Raw genomic sequence first — 25614 nt, 5'->3', positions numbered from 1 at the left:
TTCATCATATCTTCATCATATCCTGTGCTCGTCTTCATCATGTCTTCATCATATCCTGTGCTCGTCTTCATCATATCTTCATCATATCCTGTGCACGTCTTCATCATATCTTCATCATATCCTGTGCTCGTCTTCATCATATCCTGTGCTCGTCTTCATCATATCTTCATCATATCCTGTGCTCGTCTTCATCATATCCTGTGCTCGTCTTCATCATATCTTCATCATATCCTGTGCTCGTCTTCATCATATCTTCATCATATCCTGTGCTCGTCTTCATCATATCTTCATCATATCCTGTGCTCGTCTTCATCATATCCTGTGCTCGTCTTCATCATATCTTTATCATATCCTGTGCTCGTCTTCATCATATCTTCATCATATCCTGTGCTCGTCTTCATCATATCCTGTGCTCGTCTTCATCATATCCTGTGCTCGTCTTCATCATATCTTCATCATATCCTGTGCTCGTCTTCATCATATCTTCATCATATCCTGTGCTCGTCTTCATCATATCCTGTGCTCGTCTTCATCATATCTTCATCATATCCTGTGCTCGTCTTCATCATATCCTGTGCTCGTCTTCATCATATCTTCATCATATCCTGTGCTCGTCTTCATCATATCTTCATCATATCCTGTGCTCGTCTTCATCATATCCTGTGCACTGAATCTATGAACCAGATGCAATGAAGAAGTTCAATCATTTGTAAATGTACTGAATTGCCTCGTTCAGGGTATGGTCAGAACGGCGTATAATATCATATTTTTGCAGTATGGATGACCTGCTGTACTTCATCTGCCAATATGTGCAATATAGGAAGCCCAGCGTGTGGAATACTGTATTACACACTCTAATGTGCAACTTCCTGTTTGGGTGATGCACTCAAAGTATTATTTATTGAATATTTATTTATTTGCATGTTTGTTTGTTTATTTATTAGTTTTGATTTATTTATTTAAATTAAACATTTATTTTTATAAATTTTAATTATTTAATGTTACGTTAAAATAAATATTTAAAACAAACTAATAAATAAACTAATTACGTTTAATTAAGTGATTAAATAAATAAAATTAATATAATAATCTATAAAATTATATATATATATATATATATATATATTTTAATTATTTATTTATTTATTTTTAATAAATTTATTTATTTGCATGTTTATTTTTTATTTAATCACATAATTAATTAGTTTATTTATTTATTAGTTTGTTTTATATATTTATTAACATTAAAATTTAAAGTTTAAAATTTAATATTATATATTACATTCAAATAAATATTCAAAAGAAACTAATAAATAAACAAATTAAGTGATTAAATAAATAAAAATTTATATAATAATGTATACAATAATATAATTTTATTTATTTATTTAATTTAAATATTTATTTTGTTTTATTTTTATTCATTTTAATTATTTATTTATTTGCATGTTAATTTGATTTATTTTTTATTTAATCACTTAATTAATTTATTTATTTATTTATTAGTTTGTTTTATATATTAACATTAAAATTTAAAGTGATTAAATGTATTTATTTTAATATTATATATAACATTAAAATAAATATTTAAAACAAACTAAGTTTAATTAAGTGATTAAATAAAAAAAAAATAATATAATAATGTATAAAATAATATAGACTTTATTTATTTAAATATTTATTTGTATTATATTTTGTTTTATTTTCATTCATTTTATTTATTTATTTTTAACAAAGATATTTATTTGCATGTTTATTTTTTTATTTAATAACTTTAATTAATTTATTAATTTATTCATTTGTTTTATACATTTATTAACATTAAAATTTAAAGTAATTAAAATGTAAAATTTAAATTAATTAGTATTTATTTTAATATTATATATAACATTAAAATACATATTTAAAACAAATTAAGTTTAATTAAGTGATTAAATAAATAATGTATAAAATAATTTGATTTATTGGATTAAAAATGCATAATGCTAGTCATTTATAATTCGGCTGTCACTCATCCTGCACACTATCAGTGTGTTAGTGTTCTATTCCACATATAATAACCACACACTGTGTTTCCAGCACTGTTGATCTCAGATCTCTCTCTTCTCCAGCTGTGACGTCTGGCAACTCTGCAAACACATCAGGCTTTCACAGCTATAACTGTGGCTCCCAGTCAACGTATCCCAACACCTACCCCAGCAACACACTGCCATCCTACCCATCCAACCCATCCTACCCATCCAACCCATCATACCCATCCAACCCATCATACCCATCCAACCCATCCAGCCCGAGATGCAGCGCCAGCAAGAGGAGACACCGGAGGAAAGACAAGAGCTCCTGTGAGTGCACATCCATCTGAAGGCCTCCGTTTAGTTTAACTGTAGCATTTGTATCTCATTTGATGTGATGTTAAAGGGTTAATTCACCCAAAAATGAAAATTAGCCCATGATTTCCTCTCCCTCAAGTCATCCTAGGTGTGTATGACATTCTTCTCTCAGACTAATATAATCAGAGTTATATTACAAAAGTCCTGGCTCTTCCAAGCTTTATAATGCCAGTGAATGGTTGTGGTGTTTATATATAAACATGCCCCCATGCTTCATATTATATATATATATACACCCCTAATATTGAAATCCTAGTATCTATCTATCTATATACAGTGAGGAAAATAAGTATTTGAACACCCTGCTATTTTGCTACCCTGCTAAGTTCTCCCACTTAGAAATCATGGAGGGTCTGAAATTGTCATTGTATGTGCATGTCCACTGTGAGAGACATAATCTAAAAAAAATATTTGGTACAGTAGCCTTTGTTTGCAATTCCAGAGGTCAAAGGTTTCCTGTAGTTTTCCAGCAGGTTTGCACTGCAGGAGGGATTCTGGCCCACTCCTCCACACAGATCTTCTCTAGATCAGTCCGGTTTCTGGCCTGAGTTTGAGCTCCTCCACAGATTTTCTATTGGGTTTAGGTCTGGAGACTGGCTAGGCCACGCCAGAACCTTGATCTGCTTCTTCCAGAGCCACTCCTGGTTCTCCTGGCTGTGCTTCGGGTCATTGACCCAGCCTCGACCCATCTTCAGCTCTAAATGAGGGAAGGAGGTTGTTCCCTAAATCTCATCCTCTCCTTAATACAGTGCAGTCGCCCTGTCCCATGTGCAGAAACACCCCCACAGCATGATGCTGCCACCCCCATGCTTCACAGTAGGGATGGTGTTCTTGGGATGGTGCTCATCATTCTTCTTCCTCCAAACACGTTTAGTGGAATTATAATCAAAAAGTTCTATTTTGATCTCATCTGACCACATGACTTTCTCCCATGACTCCTCTGGATCATCCAAATGGTCATTGGCAAACTTAAGCCGGGCTGGACATGTGCTGGTTTAAGCAGCGGAACCTTCCGTGCCATGCATGATTTTAAACCATGATGTCTTAGTGTATGACCAACAGTAACCTTGGAAACGGTGGTCCAGCTCTTCTCAGGTCATTGAGCAGCTCCTCCTGTAGTTCTGGGCTGATTTCTCCCCTTTCTTAGGATCATTGAGTCCCCACGAGGTGAGATCTTGCATGGAGCCCCAGTCCGAGGGAGATTGACAGTCATGTTTAGCTTCTTCCATTTTCTAATGATTGCTCCAACAGTGGAGCTTTTTTCACCAAGCTGCTTGGCAATTTCCCCGTAGCCCTTTCCAGCCTTGTGGAGGTGGACAATTTTGTCTCATACAAATAAATAGTTAAAAAATCATACATTGTGATTTCTGTTTTTTTTTTAAAAATGATCTCTCTCACAGTGGACATGACCCTACGATGACAATTTCAGACCCTCCATGATTTCTAAGTGGGAGAACTTGCAAAATAGCAGGGTGTTCAAATACTTATTTTCCTCATTCTGTCTGTCTGTCTGTCTTTCTGTCTCTCATCCTCTTCTCTCTCAGTGTCTCTGGCATCGAGTACAGTGGGCGCCGGAGGTCAGGTGGTGCATATAGAAACCAGTGAGGTGGTTCTGAGAGGAGATCCTCTGACTGGACTGGGTCTGCAGTTGCAGGGGGGAGTGTTTGCTACAGAACCGCTGTCAGCGCCTGCATGTGTCCGCTTTATAGAGCCTGACACACCTGCTGAAAGGTGAGAGGCCATAGTCCTGTACACTTAGAGCCTGTGGATAGATGTACACACACACACACACACACACACACACACACACACACACACACACACCTTACAGCATGAGATGTTGATTTGCCCTGTCACAGCTCAGCTCAGGGGTGTAGATTATTCTATTGACGTCCCAAAACACAAACAATCCAGCAGATTTAATCTACAGATATGTAGCATCTTCATTTATGATCAGTGATTATATATTCATTGTCTTCTGTTTTCTGTCTTATTTGAATGCATGCTGTGTTTTTGCTTTCAAGATGTGGGATGTTACAAGTTGGAGACAGACTTCTGTCCATTAATGGAATTCCCACTGAGGACGGGACACTGGAAGAAGCCAATCAGCTGCTCCGAGATGCAGCTCTGGCCAATAAGGTCACACTGGAGGTGGAGTTTGATGTCGCAGGTGCAAAATTACATTTCAATCAAAAATCAAGTTGTTGTGAAATGTGATCTGCATACATGGCCACAGAGTTGTGATGTATAATTCAGTGTGATTGTGTGTATCTCTCACAGAATCAGTCGTTCCCAGCAGTGGCACGTTTCAGGTGAAGTTGCCCAAGAGACGAGGAGTGGAGCTCGGCATCACGATCAGTGGTGAGGGAGGATGACCATCAGGGGGCGCTGTTGACCTGTAATAGTTTACAGTCCAAATGAACAAATGCAATGTATATATGAATGCAAGTTGTATTTGTTACCTGGCATTCAAGGCTCTCTATACACTCTAACCCAGCAATTTGGTTGTTTTAACCCAGTGAATGGGTCGTTTTAACCCAGCGGTTGGGTTAAATGTTTGCTTAAACCTAGCATTCAATGCTCTCTATACACTCTCAAAAATGCTGGGTTAAAAACAACCCAAATTGGGTTGAAAATGGACTAACCCAGCAATTGGGTTGTTTTAACCCAGTGAATGGGTCGTTTTAACCCAGCGGTTGGGTTAAATGTTTGCTTAAAACAACCCAATCGCTGGGTTAGTCCATTTTCAACCCAACTTGGGTTGTTTTTAACCCAGCATTTTTTCGAGTGTATAATATTCCAGGTGGTAACTGCATTAAATAGTTTGCAGTATTGCATCATTTCCTGCTATGAATTGTGATTTACAGCCAGCAAGAAGCCGGGCAAACCTCTGATCATCTCTGAGATACAGAGAGGCAGTATAGCACACAGGTACATTCCTTTGATACACCTGCTTTTAAAGAGACAAACCGATAGATGTGATGTTCCTTGTTCACTGATTGATGTAAAATGGCTTTTTATAATAGAATAGGAACCCTGGAGCCGGGCGATCGCCTGCTGGCCGTGGATAACGTTCGGCTGGATAACTGTGGGATGGAAGAGGCCATGATGGTCCTCCAGCAGGCCCAGGGGATGGTCAAACTGCGAATTCAGAAAGATGAAGACAACCTGGGTGAGTGTGTGTGTGTGTGTGTGTGTGCTGATTCTCATTTGTGCTGGGTAGTAATTGTATAGTAAAGTAGGCCTATTCAAAGACTTAAAGGTAAGTTTTCACCGCTAGAGGGCGCATTTTGCAAGTGTATGTGTAATTTCATCAGCATAACCAGTGCTCCAAGTGAGGCTTTATAGCGGACGGCCAAATGTTTAATTAAGTGGTTAAGTGGTCCAAAAGTGTTTGGGGTCTCACGCTCTCAACGCGCACGACCGCCCACTCCGCGATGACGTAATTTTTGCCGCTCGTGCGGACGCGTCGTGAAAGCCTCCTTGGGAACTTTTGGGATGATGCTGGTACACAACTGCATGAAATATATCGCACTGTGCAGGTGGTTTTTGGATATTTTTATTACAAAATTCTTACATGTTGTGCTTTTAAATGAGTAATCAAGTACTTACATTTTAATAATGTAAGCATTTTTAGTTTTAATAATGTATATGTCACCAGCCTGAAGTTATATGAAATTATCCATCATCTTCTGCTTATCCGGGGCCGGGTCGTGGGGGCAGCAGTCTAAGCAGAGACGCCCAGACTTCCCTCTCCCTAGACACTTCCTCCAGCTCTTCCAGGGGAACCCCGAGGCGTTCCCAGGCCAGCCGGGAGACATAGTCCCTCCAGCATGTCCTAGGTCTTCCCCGGGGCCTTCCCTGGGAAGGTGTCCAGGAGGCATCCGGAACAGATGTGGAGGAGCAGCGATGTGGAGGAGCAGCGATGTGGAGGAGCAGCGGCTCTACTCCGAGTTCCTCCAGAGTGACTGAGCTTCTCACCCCATCTCTAAGGGAGCGCCCAGCCACCCTGCGGAGAAAGCTCATTTCGGCCGCCTGTATCCGGGATCTTGTCCTTTCGGTCATGACCCACAGCTCATGACCATAGGTGAGAGAAGGAACGTAGATTGACCATTAAATCGAGAGCTTCGCCTTACGGCTTAGCTCTTTCTTCACCACAACAGACCGGTACATCGACCGCATTACTGCAGAAGCTGCACCGATCCGTCTGTCAATCTCCTGTTCCATCCTCCCCTCACTCGTGAACAAGACCCCAAGATACCTGAACTCCTCCACTTGAGACAGGAACTCTCCACCAACCTGAAGTGGGCAATCCACCCTTTTCCGACTGAGGACCATGGCCTCGGACTTGGAGGTGCTGATTCTCATCCCAGCCGCTTCACACTCGGCTGCAAACCGTCCCAGTGCACGCTGAAGGTCCTGGTTAGAAGGGGCCAACACGACAACGTCATCCGCAAAAAGCAGTGACGAAATCGCGTGGTCCCCAAACCGGACACTCTCCGGCCCTTGGCTGCGCCTAGAAATTCTGTCCATAAAAATTATGAACAGAACCGGTGACAAAGGGCAGCCCTGCCGGAGTCCATCATGCACCGGGAACAAGTCTGACTTACTGCCGGCAATGTGGACCAAACTCCTGCTCCGGTCGTACAGGGACTGAACAGCCCTAAGCAGGGGCCGCCGACCCCATACTCCCCGAGCACCCTCCACAGGATGCCACGAGGAACACAGTCGAATGCCTTCTCCAAATCCACAAAACACATGTGGACTGGTTGGGCAAACTCCCATGAACCCTCCAGCACCCTGTAGAGGGTATAGAGCTGGTCCAGTGTTCCACGACCGGGACGAAAACCAGACTGTTCCTCCTGAATCCGAGGTTCCACTATCGGCCGAATTCTCCTCTCCAGTACCCTGGCATAGACTTTCCCGGGGAGGCTGAGAAGTGTGATCCCCCTGTAGTTGGAACACACTCTCCTGTCCCCCTTCTTAAAAAGAGGGACCACCACCCCGGTCTGCCATCCCAGAGGCACTGTCCCCGACCGCCATGCGATGTTGCAGAGGCGTGTCAGTCAAGAACAGCCCCACAACATCCAGAGACTTGAGGTACTCAGGGCGGATCTCATCCACCCCCGGAGCCTTGCCACGAGGAGCTTTTTAACCACCTCGATGACTTCAGCCTGGGTGATGGACGAGTCCACCTCTGAGTCCCCAGGCTCTGCTTCCTCAATGGAAGACATGTCGGTGGGATTGAGGAGATCCTCAAAGTATTCCTTCCACCGCCCGACGATATCCCCAGTTGAGGTCAACAGGTGCCCATCTCCACTGTAGACAGTGTTGGTAGGGCACTGCTTCCCCCTCCTGAGGCGTCGAACGGTTTGCCAGAATCTCTTCGAGGCCGACCGATAGTCTTTCTCCATGGCCTCACCAAACTCCTCTCAGGCCCGAATTTGTTTTTTTTCTCTACAACTACCCGGGCTGCAGTCCGCTTGGCCTGCCGGTACCGGTCAGCTGCCTCCGGAGTCCCACAAGCCATCTAGGCCCGATAGTACTCCTTCTTCAGCTTGACGGCATCCCTCACTTCCAGTGTCCACCACCGGGTTCGGGGATTGCCGCCTCGACAGGTACCGGAGACCTTGCGTCCACAGCTCCGAGTGGCAGCAGCGACAATGGAGGTGGAGAACATGGTCCACTCGGGACTCCCTCGGGATCCGGTCAAAGCTCCGCCGGAGGTGGGAGTTGAAGATCTCTCTGACAGGGGGCTCGGCCAAACGTTCCCAACAGACCCTCACAGTACGTTTGGGTCTGCCGGGTCTGTCCAGCTTCCTCCCCCGCCATCGGATCCAACTCTCCACCAGGTGGTGATCAGTTGAGAGCTCCGCCCCTCTCTTCACCCGAGTGTCCAAGACATATGGCTGAAGGTCTGATGACACGACCACAAAGTCGATCATCGACCTCCGGCCTAGGGTGTCCTGGTGCCATGTGCACTGATGGACACTCTTATGCTTGAACATGGTGTTCGTTATGGACAAACCGTGACAAGCACAGAAATCCAATAACAGAACACCGCTCGGGTTCAGATCAGGGGGGCTGTTCCTCCCAATCACTCCCCTCCAGGTGTCACTGCCCACGTGGGCGTTGAAGTCCCCCAATAGAACGACGGAGTCTCCAGTCAGAGCACTTTCCAGCACCCCTCCGAGAGACCCAAAGAGGGCCGGATACTCCACACTGCCATTCGGCCCATAGGCACACACGACAGTGAGAGCCCTGTCCCCGACCCGAAGGCGCAGGGAAGCGACCCTCTCGTTCACCGGGGTGAACTCCAACACATGGCGGCTGAGCTGGGGGCTATAAGCAAACCCACTCCAGCCCTCCGCCTCTCACCATGGGCAACTCCAGAGTGGTAGAGAGTCCAGCCTCTCTCGAGGAGTGTGGTTCCAGAGCCCAAGCTGTGCCTGAGGTGAGCCCGACTATCTCTAGTCGGTACCTCTCGACCTCCCGCACAAGCTCAAGCTCCTTCCCCGCCAACGTGACATTCACCGTCCCTAAAGCCAGATTCCGTGTCCAGAGATCGGGTCGTCCGGGGCCTCGCCCTCGACTGCTGCCCCATTCACAAAGCACCAGCCCCTTACGCTCCCTCCTGCAGGTGGTGAGCCCACACTTCGGGCTGAGCCCGGCCGGACCCCATGGGGGGAGGCCCGGCCACCAGGTGCTCGCATACGAGCCCTAACCCCGGGCCTGGCTCCAGGGTGGGGCCCCGGCTGCGCCATGCCGGGCGACGTCACGGTCCTTGGTGTGGTTGTGGTCATAAGGGTTTGTGAACTGTTCTTAGTCTGACCCGTCTCCAAGGACCTGTTTGCCTTGGGAGACCCTACCAGGGGCATATAGCCCCAGACAACATAGCTCCCAGTACTCAAACCTCTCCACCACGATAAGGTGACAGTTCAAGGAGAGGACATCTTTTCACATACTTCAAGAATATCTTATTCAGAACAGTACTAAATAAAAAATAACATGCATTTTGTATGATCCCTCTTATTTTGTTCGAGTAATTAACATTTTGCAGATTCTGCAAGGGGTACGTAAACTTTTGAGAATCTGCTAAATGTTAAAAAACAGTCCGTGCGTGCGTGCGTGCGCGTGTGTGTGTATATATACAAAGTAATAAAATTGACAAAAAAAATCTCTATATATATAAAACATAATAAAATTGACAAAAAAATCTCTATATATATAAAACATAATAAAATTGACTAAAAAATCTCTATATATATAAAAAATAATAAAATTGACTTAAATCAATATATATATATATATATATATATATATATATATATATATATATATATATATATATATATATATATATGCTAAATAGAGATATTTTAAAAAAAAATCTAAAATTGACAAAAGCACACAATGTATATGTAAACTGAAAATAAAAAAAAATCTAATTCAACATATTAATAAATACAATAATATATAAGTAATACTAATATTATTAAAAATAAAAGAAGTATACATTTTGCCATCGCTGTTTCTGGACATATTAATTGATGAGATTGTAGCGTCTGTATGTTTCTCTATTGTAGATGAATTCGAGTCATCAGGTTCAGTCATATTCACAGTAGAGCTCAAGAGACACGGAGGTCCTCTTGGAATTACCATTTCAGGCACTGAAGAGCCCTTCAATCCCATCCTGATCTCCAGCCTGACCCGCAACGGCCTTGCCCACAGGTGCACACACACACACACACACACACACACACACACTCACGACCTCATCCAGTGCTCCATGCAGCAGTACATGAATAATACACACACTCAAATGTGCATGTTTCATAACACACATCATGAGCAGCTCACATCTGATGTCTAGTGGTCAGTGTGGGAAGTGCAGAGCAGTGAATGTCCTCTGACTATTAGAGGAGCGCGAGGCTCAATCTGACGCAGGGTTACATGGAACACGCATGTTTTAACCCTTTCCACACATGCCAGAATGACCAAACTTACTGTATTTACTAGTTGCCATATCAACATTATTTAGAGAAAAAATTGCGCCAAAATGAAAAAATCTCTGGAAGATATTACTGAACATGTATTTAACCATAGCAAAAGTACATTTCTTACTTAAGTTTAGTTTTCATCTCTGATTTTTGTGTTTATTTAAAATAAGACAAATACAATAATATTGTAATCTTATATCTGTTATTTATCAGTTGAGATGTTCTTTAATGCTGATCTAACAGCAGAAGACGCGAGCCGCGGTTTAATCCCAGTGGAGCAGATGGAGTGTGTTAATAATGTGTGTGTATATAAATGCAGTCCATGTTAACACTGCGTTACAATGAGCTCCTATTAGAAATATGTCATTATATTCTAAACTTCCATTAATTCTTTTGAGAAACCATAAGAAAAGGGTGAATAATGACTGAGGGTCAATGTTCAGAAATGATTAATCATTATGTTTTGAACTCTGCTGTTTAGCTGTATTTAGCGATGTGTTTGTAGTCAAACTCAAAAATGCTTATATTTTTAATGATTAAAAAATGCCATTTTATTTTAAAAAGTTATATAAACAAAATATTTTAGTTTGTCTTGTATATTTTTTTTGATTATATCAGGTAACATTTTAAGCTGTTATTTGGTCATGTTATAATGTACTCCACCTATGGGGCATGTTGTCACATCTCACTTCCATTCTTTCGGGGTAAATCAAGAAAAAAGTACACACTGTATTAATGAAACAAAACCACATAATTGTACTAGACATGTGGGGAATTAATGTGAGGGGGAAAATAAATACTCTGAACCCCAAGTGGATTTACACAAACTGAGAAAGTCAAAAAGCGTTCGGTTGTGCCCCGCGCTCCCCTATATGAGATGTGTGTGTGTGTGTGTGTGTGTGTGTGTGTGTAAAGGACTGGCGCTCTTCACATCGGTGACCGTGTCTTGGCCATCAATAGCATGAGTCTGAAGGGGAAGCCTCTGAGCGAGGCCATCCACCTGCTGCAGACGGCCGGAGACACGGTTACGCTCAAGATCAAGAAGCGATCCGATCGTGAGTGGCAGAATTAAGATGAATGCATGCAAGCCTTTCCGACATATAATCCACTGGGAAGAGTGAATGATGCACATCTGTCTTCTCCAGCCCTTTTCGAGCCGGACAGGGGCAGCCCATCCAGGACGGCTTCATGCGTGAGCGACATGGAGGACGATGGCTCAGACTCTCTCAGGCGGGGGAAATACTCTGAGCTCCAGCGTCTGACCACTCCACCCAGTCTAGATTCAGCCATGGACTCATGGGACAGCTCGGCCCTGGACGCCGGCTATGGAAGTCAAGGTACTGAAGGCCCTGGGATTAGATGGATGTTAACAAGGGCTGGCCAAAGTGAAATGCAAGGTCAGCGAGGGTTAATGAACTCATTTGGACATGAATCAATGTGTCTGATTGGAGTATGTCCTAAGAGTTTTCTGTTATTGAGGTCATTGAAGGATCCCTGGAGAGTTAAAGGGATAGTTCATTTATTTGATTAGCGCTTTACTATAATTGAGCTCACAGAAGCGGTTTTCATCTGAACAGGCTCTGTCAGTTATTAACGCGCCGCAAACAGACGGCAAAGTTCAGATTTTTCAACTTGGACGTCAGATGCGAATTCGCTTCAAATGCGTGAATGCACAAAAAGCACAAAATCACTCACGCAAGACACTCAATTCGCCTCTTTCGCGCAAACTGGACGCGAGAGACACAATTTTGTCTCTATCGCGCCGCAGGACCTCCAGACAGGCGTCAACGCGTCTTTACATTGACTTAACCCTCAAGCCGCATAACAGCCCTTAATCCCGCCCTCGTGGACATATTTGGGCACAAAGGTCACAAGTGCGATTCCAAAAATGTTTTTTTATAAATCAATTTATGCCTTTTTTGTGATTTTTGGGGTATTATTTAATTTATTTACCTCTAAAAGTACCATATTTTTTTATGTAAAATATGCTTATTTTTATGTTATATTTAATGTTTCTTTAACTTCAGTAAAAAAAACATATCACCAAAACCTAAAAATGTGACGACTTTGGTGACATCTGGGGACCTATGATGGTATTCATTTCTTTTTAAAGCTAAAATATCAATAGCCAGTAGATGGCAATAGAACTCAATGGCTGCATATGGGCTGAACTCTGTAAACCAATGTTTTAACCATTTTGTTTTCCTTTTTGTTTTTTAAATTCCCCAGTTATTGGCACATTTAATTCCTTTGTTTGTGTATATGTGAGTGACTGTTTTTTATTTGACAAAAATAAAAAACTAAAACTCACTCTTTTATAGGCTCATTCAATGGCTTTCAATGCAATGCTTTTGTGGATGTGTGTGTGTGTGTGTGAGAGTGTTTGCCACATTGAGAATGTTGTATAGGCTCACTCCTTCATTTGTGTGTATGTATGACCTGCATTGTGTTGGATTTATTGATTATTTTTTTTATTGGACAAAAAGAAAAAATATTTCCTCGGAATTACAGTTTTTTCCATTCATTCCTATGGGTGCCCATTTTTGTCCACAAAGGCGGGATTAAGGACTTTTTTTTTTCTCCAAGCATTTAACATTGTAGTCTTGAGTCAAATGTTTTTGTGTGTGTTCAGGTGGCAAATTTAGGAAAAGTAGCCAAGTCTTGTACTGCTCAGATTAAGGAAAGTAAAAAAAAACAACCAAAAAAAAACATTTTTCCCTCATTTGTCCAGAACATGGCTTTAGGGTTATCATGGAAATCACTCGCTCCCGATGCTCAATTGAACACAGCATTAGTCTGTGCGTCTCTGAAAAGTGTTCAGCACCAGCGTCTCTACTAATAGCGAAACTGAAGTTCATCTACTCAAGCGGCGTTATTACCTCTCTAGTGAGAAATGTCATGTAGCTTTTAAGAGGTTAAACTTTTTTACTGATAAAATCGTCAGAGCAGCGTGAGTTTGAGTGGGAGGAGCCAAACAAGGGCTAATAAAACGTGATTTTGTGACAAAAACATGGAAAACGTGTTGTTTCTCTCCTATTGTTTTCTGTTTATTTGCTTGTCGAGTGTGGTTGTGCTTTGGCTCTTCTGCTGTTGTCGGCTGTAAGAACCTGTGAAATTACTGAAATCATTTGGCGGAGTGATATGCAAATTGTAATGCGGTCATGACCTGCCTGGAACTACTTTAGCCATGCGTTTCCCTGAAAATAATTGCACACCTTAGAACGTTCGCCAACCAATCAGATTCAAGCATCCAACAGCCCTGTAGCATAATTTGTTGTTATTAATTCATTATGTGGTGATATTGAGGATTATGAAACCTGTGAGGTTTCGTTCAGTTTATAACAATTTGATGGAATGACGAGCCAAATTACTATAGTTCAACCAACACTGAAATCTGTTATTTATTTATGTATAAATAAATGATTTATTCTGTATAATGTATATGCATAGTAATGTTGTAGGAGGAGAATGAGGGAGTAAATATCTCAATTTATTACTGTAAGACTTTCCTCTCTGAAGCACAAAAGAATAAATTTAGATACTGTTCCATACATTGACTAGTGCTGTAAAGCTCCAAAAGGACAAAAAAAGCACTATTAATATTGAGCACGATTGTATTATTTCTGGAAAATCTTCGCCTTTACCATAGCTCTCAAATCTTATCCGTGTATCTACATAATCAAACCTACACCTTTATTTTCAGGTGTCTATATTCATAGAGCATCTGATTTGAATATGCACCCCAATGACTGGAGACCGACCAATCACAGGAGCCCGCTGAGCTCCAGAAGCCACGCCCACCGTACTGCAATGTATGATGGGAGGCTGGGCGAAGAGGACTGGACCTACTCTGGGTGAGAGTTTGTCTTCTGTTATAATACATTATGTTAGAGATTCTAGTCAGGAACTAGAAGATTAAAAGAATCATAACAGCTGATTTATTTACGTGCAGAAGAACATTTCAGCTCGTTTCTGTTACTAACACACAATCATGCGGCTGTTATTCTTTCTGATGGTCTGTCAGTTATTATTTCCCATGTATGGTGAACCTCATATTTTCATATTTTGGTCATATTTCAAAGATATATTATTTGAACTGTAACACATTCATAGATCACTGTAATGGCTATAAATACAATTAAAACATGAATATTTAGAGTATTTCTATATTATGAATTAAAATCTCAAGTAAAATGACACATTATGGTCATGAGAATTTGGGGAGAGAGATGTGCTTAATTGTCATTAAAATAATAATCATAATTGCAAAAAAATTCTAAAAAGGGTTCTCAAACTCTATGTAAAATTAATTTTGATTTGGGAGTGAACTGTGAGCCGAGCGTGCGGTCATGGTGTAAAATATTGTCAAATTTCTTTTAACCCTTAAATGCATGACTGTTTCGCCAAACATTCTTACATATTGGGGTCTTTAGTGACCCGGATCTATATCTAACATGGATAGATCTATACCTGTCGCGATAATATATAAAACTCCTGATATTAGAGCAACAATTACAGAAGAATCAAATAAAACATATTTCGTTCCCTTTTGGAGTTTGGAAGGGTTCAGTTTGAGCAGATGTTTTACACCATCACCATCACTGTCCTCGTCAGAGCTCATTTACCAGTACATTCTGCATCTGCTCATATTCATAATCTCACGCATATTCTCAAAACTCATTTCCAACGTCTTGAAAATCAATATTTGATTGGGTTCAGCTCTTGCTCTGCAGTAAATCTCGAAGCTATTTTAAGTTTTGCAGATTATATATATATTATTGTTTAGTTTTCTGTCTGGGGTAACTATGAGTGAAACGTCACTTCATCATTGTGTATCAGACATTGCCACCTTGTGGAATAAAGCTGAATTGCACTTATTTCGTCATTATAGATTCATTTATTATTGTGCAGAAAAAAAATACAATCGTACACACCTCGGTTCGTTAGCGACCCTATACAATTTAGACCAAAAACTAATGAAAAAACAGGCATTGAATTATCATTTTATAATTTTTTTCTTGTTATATTGTTTAAAATGGATTGATTGAGGAATAGTAAGAAGGTTGATGTCTAACTTTAAAAAGTGAATGAGGAGGAGGGTAATAACATCAGAGGAGCCTTTAGTCCCGCTGTACTCGACTGTAATGCAGACCAAGAGCATCGAGATTTAACCTGTGAACTGTCGGACCAGGTTAAACCAATTTATATTCCAAATTTGAAGTTGATATCCCATAAATTGAAGTTCCCGTGAGATTCTGTTTAGGCGCTGTACCACAAACAGCCACCGGGTGTCATTGAAATTCCATTGATTTTTTTTTTAATGCAATCTCCTGTAACAAAAGTATATATTTTTGTCCAAATATCATAAAAGAGCTGGCAAATATAGAATCGTGAGACTCAGATATGTGTTTTGTCAAGATTAGAAAAGGTTTTTATTATTAAGTTTTTAAAATAAATGTTGTAATATGAAACATAACGACGCCCACTAGGGGAGGAGCCACTATAAGAATTTAGAGTACAGTTTCCACGGTAACTCAAAATCCGATTTCAAAGTTCGTAAGCTTTCGAATGATATAGTTTGTCAACATTAGATCAGGATAAATATAAGATATAATTGTTTTAAACACACAGTGGCAAATAGGCCCATCGGTGGAGTAACAGTTAACAGGTTTTAAGAAGCTGCTTAAATCACACTGCCATTTAATTGTAATAAATTATACACCTAATACTGTAAAAAAAAAAAAAAATAGATTGAATTTACACAAATTTGTACAGAATGAGATTCACCAACATTTAGTTTTTATAAGTAACATTGATGATCCCAGTGGAAAGTGAAAGGCTCTTTTAGCTGAATGCAGCTCATGAGGTGTGTGTGTGTGTGTGTGTGTGTGTGTGTGTGTGTGTGTGTTGTGTTTGCTTCCACAGTCTCTGTATGCTCCTACTCTTCTCTTTTCTATTTTTTCTCAGGTTTTCTGTCTCTCGTCTGCCTTACTAATCATCCGTCGGCCACACGCTGTCATCTGCCCTTGTCTGCTTCTTTTTCGCTCATTTTCATAAGTGTATTATTTTATGGCTGGAACTAGTTGACGGCTCTTCAGAAACATCTGTGTTTCTCTTTCTCTGACCACCGTTTGCTTGTAGTTGAGGAGGATCTTTTACACTGACTTTCAGTTATGCCGTGCAGTTATATAAGAGAGAGAGCTCCGTTTCCAATAGTACACCTGGCCTTACATTACCCAGGTTGCTTTGCATTGACACAGATCTGTCAGTCCCGCACGCTGCCACAAGCACAGCAATACAGACGCTCAGGAGAACTACTGGTCTCAAGCTCTTCAGGATCTGCAGACCTGCGGACAGTCGGAAGTCCTGCGGGAACTCGAGGTACATCAAATAATCCGTGCCAAATCATTGTGTGTTGACTTTCTAGCAGGAGTAGTTTAAATGACTTATGACCAACATCTACACAATTTAACCCCTTAACTGTCACCCCACTTTTTGAGAATAGACATGAAAATACACTATCCAAACTTAAACCATGCTTTGGAAATTTGGTCTTGTTTTAAAGCAGACACTCGGCAGATTATTGCTGAAGTGAAAGCAATTCAAAATGTGAAAGTATGAAAAAGTTATGGAAGTTAAATTTACTGCAAATAAAAAAAAATACTGTACTAAATTTTGATATAAAATATATATTTTACAAAAAAAATTACTATAAAATCAAAACCACGTTGTGTTCCAAATTTCACAAAAATCGAAGTTCCCATGAGATTTTGTTTAGGCGCTGTACCACAAATAGCCACCGGGTGTGTCATATTCCATTGATTGTTTTTTTGCTGCATTTTTCCCGTTCATTTATGTCCAAATATAACTTCCATCACCAAATATGGAACCTTGAGACTCAGATCTTTCTGACGATATGTGTTTTGTCAAGATTAGAAAAGAAGATTTTGATTATAAAGTAGTAGGGATGCTCATTTTGGTTAATTTTCCCGAACGATAACCGGCGTTCAATATCTGATTATTAACTGTTAACTGATAAGATTATAATATTGAATTGGCATTAGATAAAAATACATTTCACGAGTGTCTGTGACCCGTTAAAGGGATAGTTCACCCAAAAATGAGCATTAGCCCATGATTTCCTCATCCTCAAGTCATCCGAGGTGTGTGTGACATTCTTCTTTCAGATGAATATAATCTGAGTTATATTACACAAGTCCAGGCTAATCCAAGCTTTATAATAGCAGTAATAGTTGCTCTGTTTTTGAAGTCCATAAAAGTGCATCTATCCATCATATAACTGCTCCAGCGGCTCTGGGGTGTTAATAAAGGCCTTCTGAAGCGAATCGACGCGTTTGTGTAAGAAAAATATCCATATTTAAAACTTTATAAAGTAAAGTTCCAGCCGATCGCCTTCTGTGTAAAAGTGTTGAATGTTGAAAGTGAAACTCCAGATGTGTGTGTGTCGTCATGACGAGCGGAGCTGAGCGTTAGTCTTTCCATCCGCAGGGGAACTTTACACACTTTCTCCAGAAGTTGAACACGGAAGGCGGTGAGTTAACAAAAACAGCATATTTTTCTTTAACCATGCAACAAAACAAAAAAAATAAGAATATATATATATATATATAATATAATATTATATTATTTTTTTAAACCGTTTAATTGATAGTATTAATCGGTCAAATTTATTACTTTCGGTTAACGGTTAAATGGTCAATATGAGCATCCCTATAAAGTAGTTAAAATAAATATTGCAATATGAAACATGACACCGCCCACTAGGGGAGGAGCCCGCTAGAAGAATTTAGAGTACCGTTTCCATGGTAACACAACGTCCGATTTAAAAAGTGGTTTTCACAGGATGAATTTTCGACTTTGTAAGTTTTCGAATGATACCTAATTTATGATGATTACTCAAATATATGGTATGAAAAAAGGCGATCCCAGCGGGACGGTGACAGTTCAGGGGATAAGTAATCTAACAATCTTTAACCCGATTAAGTCATTTTCAACCAATTATTTCCCCCGAACGATATACAAGTAATTGTCAGTCACAGTAAGGAACATTGTGAAAGGTGTTAAACAGAAAACGTCATGTCATTCCAAATCAAATGAAGTGCAGTTTCTATAGAAGTGTGTTTAATTTCCTCTTTAGGCTACTATAATGTCAGGCAGCACGCTGAGTTTGAGCGAAGACGGCGAGAAGCAGAAAGCTGTAGCACTGAGCCCGGAGAGGACCTCAGGGAACACAGCTATACCGGCGGACATGAAGGACACCAGCCCCTCCATGCCATTAGAGCTTCATAAAGTAATGTTCACTTTCCACAGCTCTTCAGTCTGAATGATGTCTTATTTTCTAGCAGATGGATCTGTATTGTCTCGCTCTCTCTCAGATCTGTGTGATGAAGGATGTTGACAGCAGGGATTTTGGGTTCAGTGTGTCCGACGGTCTGCTGGAAAAGGGTGTTTATGTGAACATGATCCGTCCTGATGGGCCTGCGGACCAAGCTGGGTTACGGCCTTATGACCGTATTCTACAGGTGACGTATTCAACCAACTGACCTTTTCTTAAAGGTGCAGTGTGTAGTATTTATGAGGATCTATTGACAGAAATGCAATATAATATACATAACTATGTTTTCAGTGGTGGATAAAGACCTTAGATAATGAAGCGTTATGTTTTTATTATGTTAGAATGAGCCATTTCTATCTAGCGGGTCCTCTTACAGTGAAGTCGCCATTTTTTTCCGCCATGTTTCTACAGTAGCCCTAAAGGGACAAACTGCTCTCTAAATGTCACTAAAATTCACACACTGCACCTTTAAAGGCAGCGGCCATTTGCACAGAGTGAAAATAGCATATTTTCTTAGCGATAGATGCTATTTACTATAAGTACAAATAGCGATAGATTTGCATTTTCGAGATGAAAAGTCGAATAAAAAAGTCGTAATTATGACGTAAAGAGCGTTAAAATAACTTCGGTCTGAGCAAGATAGCGATGTACCTTTTCTACATAATGATGAATAAAGACTGCGCATCGGGTTTGTTTTTGCGTTTATATGTTTTTATTCGATTTATGAAGGTGCTGTAAATTAAAGGTGCAGTGTGTAATATTTATAAGGATCTATTGACAGAAATGCAATATAATATTATATATAGCTATGTTTTCAGTGGTGTATAAAGACCTTAGATAATGAACCGTTTTTATTACCTTAGAATGAGCCGTTTCTATCTACACACACCGCGGGTCTCCTTACAGTGAAGCCGCCATTTTGCACAGCCATGTTTCTACAGTGGCCCTAAAGGGACAAACTGCTCTACAGAGCGCTAGCTACTCTCTGCTGTGTCAGACGACATCTTTGTCCTCTGTCGGCCACCGTAGCTGCTCTATGTGCTTGGAAAGGGAGGGGTGAGCGGTGGGCGGTTGCAATTCACAACCTCACCACTAGATGCCGCTAAAATTCACACTGCACCTTTAAGTCCTCCTCAGAAGTTTGCGTTTTCGAGTTGAAAAGTCGTAATTACGGCGTAAAGAGCGTTCAAATAACTTTGGTCGGAGGAAGATAGCGATGTACCTTTTCTACATAATGATGAATAAAGACTGCGCATCGGGTTTGTTTTTTGCGTTTATGTTTGTATTCGATTTATGAAGGTGCTGTAAATTAAAGGTGCAGTGTGTAATATTTATAAGGATCTATTGACAGAAATGCAATATAATATACATAACTATGCTTTCAGTGGTGGATAAAGACGACGACATATTTTGTCCTGAGTCAGCCACCGTAGCTGCTCTGTGCTTTGAAAGGGAGGGGTGAGCAAGTGCAATTCACAACCTCACCACTAAAATTTACACACTGCTCCTTTAAAGTCAGTTTTTTACACTAAAAAAATGTACACTAAGTGAAAACAACATATTTTCTTAGAGATAGATGCTATTTACACTAAGTAAAAATAGCCTATTTTCTCAATAAGTGTAGATGCTATTGATACTTATAACTAGTGGCAGGAACACACTATTTGCACCTCAGTGTTGTTGAACATTAACGGAATGCAATAATAACAATTTAAATGATTACATTTATTAAAATTATTAAATGGATGCCTCCTTATTGGGCCAATAAAGCTCTCCCTAAACCTAACCCAAACCGATAAACAGATTAAAGCCTTTCCGATCTGATATGTGATGGGAAAAAGAGTGAGCTCAACAAAAGGCGGATTCGAAATCTGGTCAATTTGCGTCACAACTTTTTCTGCCGCGTGCCTTATGGTGCGTTCACACCAGAAGCGAATGAAGCGTTTTGCGCGAGTGATTTACATGTTAAGTCAATACAAAGACACGAATGGACATTCTGAAAAATCTGAACTTTGGCGGATATTTGCGTCGCATTAACCAATCAGGAGCTTGCTCTAGTAGTGACAACAATGAGGACAAAATCATATGTGGATATGAGTGAGGAGGTCGGACAGTCTGGTAAGCTGTAAAAAACGCTCTTTACTCAATTTGAGCTATAAATAGGGTGATTTCAGGGTGATTGGGACACTTTGCCTTTGAGATGACTTGGAAAAAGTGTCCCAATCACCCTGAATTCACCCTATTGAGACTACAAGCTAGCTAAAGAAGGCAAATTGAGCCGTATTTTAAATCCATGTCAGCCATTTCTCAACGAGACGAGCCGCTGGCAGAAGCCCCTCCCATGACACGAATTCACGTCTGTTGTGAAGTGAATGTCACGCAAATGTTCAAGCGTCCAACTACGCGCGAATAGCGCGATTTATTTGCGCAATTCGGGTCTGGTGTGAACACACCATAACACCTACAGACATCAGTGGGCGGAGTTAGTGTAAATAGACACTGTTTCTTAAAGGGATAGTTCACCCAAAAATGGAAAATGTCATTGTTTACTCACCCTCATGTCACCCGTATTCTGGAAGTTTGAACTATTCCTTCCGAACCTACCGACAGTTTTCCAGGTGGTTGGTAAGATTTTAAAACTTTTCAAAAGAAATTAATAACTTTTATTCAGCAAGGAGGCATTAAAATGTCCAAAAGTGACAGTAAAGACGTTAATAAGGTTACGAAAGTTTTTGAAATAAATGCGGTTGTTTTTAAATTTTCTGTACATCAGAATCATGGTTTTTACAAAAAAAAAAAAAATTAAGCAGCACAGCTGTTTTCAACATTGATAATAATAGTAAATGTTTGTGGCATCACAGGAATAAATAACATTTTAAAATGTTAAATCATTTCACTATATTTATGAACATATAAAAGCAGGCTTGGTTAGCATAAGCATGAATAAAATCTTACCGACCCCAAGCTTTTGAATGTGAGTGTACAATAATTGAAGCAGTTCTTGTGATTTATTGACAGGTCAATCACGCACGGACTCGTGATTTTGACTGTTGTCTAGCTGTGCCGTTGATCACAGAGGCCGGAGAGCATCTGCAGCTGGTCATTAGCAGAAACCCTCTCACTCAGGCACATATCTGGCCACCTAAAGACTGTCAGGACCCTTCTGAACTGCCCATGATTCCTGCACAAAATCCAAGAAGAGTTGACCTCTGATTCCCAAAAATGAGCAACACAAACACAGAGCACTACTTTCTTTAAATGTTTTACCACACACACGTTTCTCTCTCTCACCTTCACAAGGGTCACATTAGCACTATTATTTTAATATTTATTTATTTATCGTTTTGTCACAAGTTAGGATCCACTGCTGTTTTTAATGCTTTCATCCAAACAAAAAGTTTATTTGAACACTCACAGAGGCACATGTTCACTTTTAGTTACACGAAACATGTCAAGTTCATCTTCATACGGCACTTTTGTTTCTATTATAAATAAAAGACACGCTCATTTAGTTTCTCATGTCAACAGAGCTTTGATGAAGGGTTTTACCAACACACAGAAGCTGCAAGCCATGTGTCGTCTGTTTAGACGGATGTCAGATCAAAACCATGACAGTTTGACAATCGATTTGTTTTTTAACACTGACAAAATCTTTTGATGTGAATGTTTCAGGTGCATGTGATGTCTTTTGTGTACCGTGAGGCGTTTTATGAGGCTTTACGCCCTGATGCAGTCCAGGAATAAACTGGTTTTAAGTGATCTAAAGTCCTTCAAAGGAGCTTATTTTAAGTGTAACTTTTAAAAGGAGATCCTCTGTATGTTGTGTGTGTACAAACCCCTTTTCCTGGATGTTAATTGTGTAGAATGCCATGAATAAGATGTACATTTTAATATTCTCGGGTTTGAAACCATCATTTCCTTTTTTAAAGAAAATAAAGGATAAAAACCAAAGTGTTTGTGACTGTGTCTGTGTTCGCATCGGTCTCTCTCGCTGTCAGGATGCCGTTTCGGGGGTTTGGATTGTGGAGATCAAACTGTGCTGTCAGATACTGGAAGCCGAAGCCGCCTGAATCCACTCCGGTTTTATTCTCAGGGTGGATTCTGATTTGAGGAAATGTTATGCCTAATGCAGGGCTTTTCAATCTTTTACATGCCACGGACACACAGATATGATCATCCTCGTGCCCCATCCTAAAATATAACCGCTATATTTATTTATAAAGACCCTATTAATAAATATTAATAAGACCCTATTAATAATTTATTATCAATATTATAAATGTGTAAAATAATCAGTTTCTATTACATTGCATTTTCTACTCGCTGTAGTACTGTTCTGTTAGATGTATTTTATTCATTTAACAAATGTATTTAAATCAATTTATTTGCATTTATTTTATTAATCCATTTACTTCGATCAAACTTTCTTTTGATATTTAAATACAATTATTTTATTTTAATCTAATGTATCAACTTATTATTTAAATATTTATGTGTGTATGTATATATGTGAGTGGGTATATATATATATATTAGGGATGCCACAATTCTCAATATAATATTGAACCGTTCTGTATATTAGATGCGTGCAGGTCTTAAACTGACAGCAGCGCAGCCTATAGTGAACATGTGATCCTTAAAGGGACAGTTCACCTATAAAATTGTCATTATTTACTCACTCTAATATTGTTTCAAACCTGTATTCATTTCTCGATGACAGAATTTTCAGTTTTGAGTGAACTATCCCTTTAATGTTAATACAACAACAAAAGACAAAGAGAAAATCACTCACTGCTCTTGACTGAAGAACTAATACAGCAGCTTTAATAAGAATCAATGTATATTTTATAGTGAAGTCTATGTAGTGTTTTATTTCATACTTAAATGCTGCTGTACAGCTCTGAGCTGCCACTGTAAATCTTTATATATATTTATTTTATATTTTACAATACACTAGGAATGTGTACAAGGGTTTTTTTAAAGTAAAGTTTTAAGTTTAAGTAAGGTTTTTCAATTCTTTTAAGTAAAATAAAGAAAGAGTATTGCAATAAAAAAATAGTCTTTAACCTCTTGCGGTTCCTGTCGCCTAAGAATAGAATAACAAAAAATGTATGTGACAAGCCATCAAAACCCAACCGAACCGAAAACCGTGGGTAAAAACCGAGGTGTGTATTGAACCGTGGACTAACTGTATTGTTGCATCCCTAATATATGTGTGTGTGTGTGTGTGTATGTATATGTGGGTGTGTGTATATATGCGTGTGTCTGTATATATATTTTTTTAATTAAACTATGTTCAAGTATATTAATTTGATATATATTTGATGCTTTTAATATTTTAATATCATTAAATAATTTATAATAATATAATATATAATTCATATTTTTTTAAATGTATTACTTTTTACTCCACTACATTCCGGAAGAACACACATTCCTTGTTTTTGCGAAGTAAAGAAATTGATGATGTCCGATTCATGATGAATCATTCGTTTGAGTCAACTCTTTTTAATGAACCCGTTGAACTCATTCACAAATTGATTCGTCCGCAATGATTCGTCATAAACTGAATTTCTCAAGCTAGGACTTTGGGTCCGAAATTGCCCCCAATATCCTCAAATAGGGCATTATTTGAGGGGACAGCCATTTGTAGTGTCTCATTCAATCCCACAATGCACCGCAATAATGAGTGTACAACTAATGTACGTTCACCGGCTGTCCGAATTCGCTCACTCGTTTTAATTCCCTCCTTCAGGTGAACGTCTCTGGTTACGTATGTAACTGCGTCAGCTGATGCTACGGGGAACGATATACCCACGCCATCATGCCGAGGGGAGTGCATGCCCATTGGGCAGTGACAACTGTCAGGACAGCAAAACTAAAGTCTTAAACGCACACAGTGAAAGACGCTCAACCCCGCCCCACGACCACTGGCCAAGTCGCTATCCCTGCTGCAACTACTACACTGCATTACTAAATAACCCCAGAAGGCAGAGAAGGGGGCGGGCCTTGGCCCAACGACTCTGTAATAAGAGGAAGCTGAACCAAGGATGCAGAAAACAAAGCACTGATCTTATGTTTTAAAAGACAGGCCCGGGGCGAAAATACCTGTTTTTAAAGCGAAAAACGCCCCCCTATCCTTAGCAAAGCCTAGGCCAAGTGGTGCGGCGTTAAGCCAGCGCTAGATCTACTCAGGGCTCGGGAAAAAAATATTATCACTCCTTATACGAAAACAACGAGGCCCCGAAAACCCATTCCCAAAGCCCCACAAGGCTGGGCGCAGATCTCACTACAGCTCGTGCAAAAGTTGCATACCCCATCGTCGGCTACTTCACACTTTAAGCTAGGAAAACACAACTCGCCCCCGCACACCACAAGCCCACGGGCAAGAGCGCTAACTCAGCTACCCACATTAGTGGGAGAGATAACACGGAGAGGCGGCAATTCTCTACTAGCTAAAGTGAGGCATTCATACACGAACATATAATGTTGCAAAAAAGGTTGTTCTTAGCTTACTCACGGGGAGCTGCAGGCCCTGCGAAGTCCAGCGATGTTCCATAATCCCCCAAAAACCCTCTCAGGAGAGCGAAAAAGGGGGGGTCCTGAAAAACATAGTAAGTAATGTTTCACCCTTCTCGAGGGGGACTCACCACTCGCTCCTCGCGGCGCTTCAAACCCAGCCATCAAGCTAGTATACGACCACCATCCTGAGGGGGGCGCTTTCACCAAACAAACCAGGCGGGCCGTCAGAACCTTACATTTCCTGCTCATCATTGGCCCACCGGCCTGATGTAAAGCGCCCAGGGGAAAGCACAGGAGGAAGGGAAAAAGGCAGCGCTCATCTAGGAGGCGGAGTCCGCTGCCTACG

At 40.3% G+C, this 25614-nt stretch overlaps 1 protein-coding gene across 1 annotated transcript in view; it reads left to right on the top strand.

Annotated features, from left to right (window-relative positions):
• The window catches only part of grip2a (glutamate receptor interacting protein 2a), a 79905-nt gene extending 57234 nt beyond the window's left edge, over positions 1–22671 (top strand). The window contains exons 11-24 of the mRNA XM_079827297.1: positions 2112–2342; positions 3935–4121; positions 4415–4560; positions 4671–4751; positions 5258–5321; positions 5417–5562; positions 9977–10121; positions 11306–11445; positions 11536–11727; positions 14094–14244; positions 16651–16771; positions 18549–18701; positions 18787–18933; positions 21765–22671. Of these exons, the coding sequence (XP_079683423.1) occupies positions 2112–2342; positions 3935–4121; positions 4415–4560; positions 4671–4751; positions 5258–5321; positions 5417–5562; positions 9977–10121; positions 11306–11445; positions 11536–11727; positions 14094–14244; positions 16651–16771; positions 18549–18701; positions 18787–18933; positions 21765–21959 (2099 nt within the window). The 3' untranslated portion in view covers positions 21960–22671. The remainder of the gene's footprint in view (positions 1–2111; positions 2343–3934; positions 4122–4414; positions 4561–4670; positions 4752–5257; positions 5322–5416; positions 5563–9976; positions 10122–11305; positions 11446–11535; positions 11728–14093; positions 14245–16650; positions 16772–18548; positions 18702–18786; positions 18934–21764) is intronic.
• Positions 22672–25614: the final 2943 nt, after the last annotated feature.

Source organism: Gobio gobio (assembly GCF_949357685.1).
Source record: "Gobio gobio genome assembly, chromosome: 10".
NCBI classification, from domain to species: Eukaryota; Metazoa; Chordata; class Actinopteri; order Cypriniformes; family Gobionidae; genus Gobio; species Gobio gobio.
Note: the sequence above shows the minus strand (reverse complement) of the source record. Positions and strands in the feature narration are given on the sequence as shown.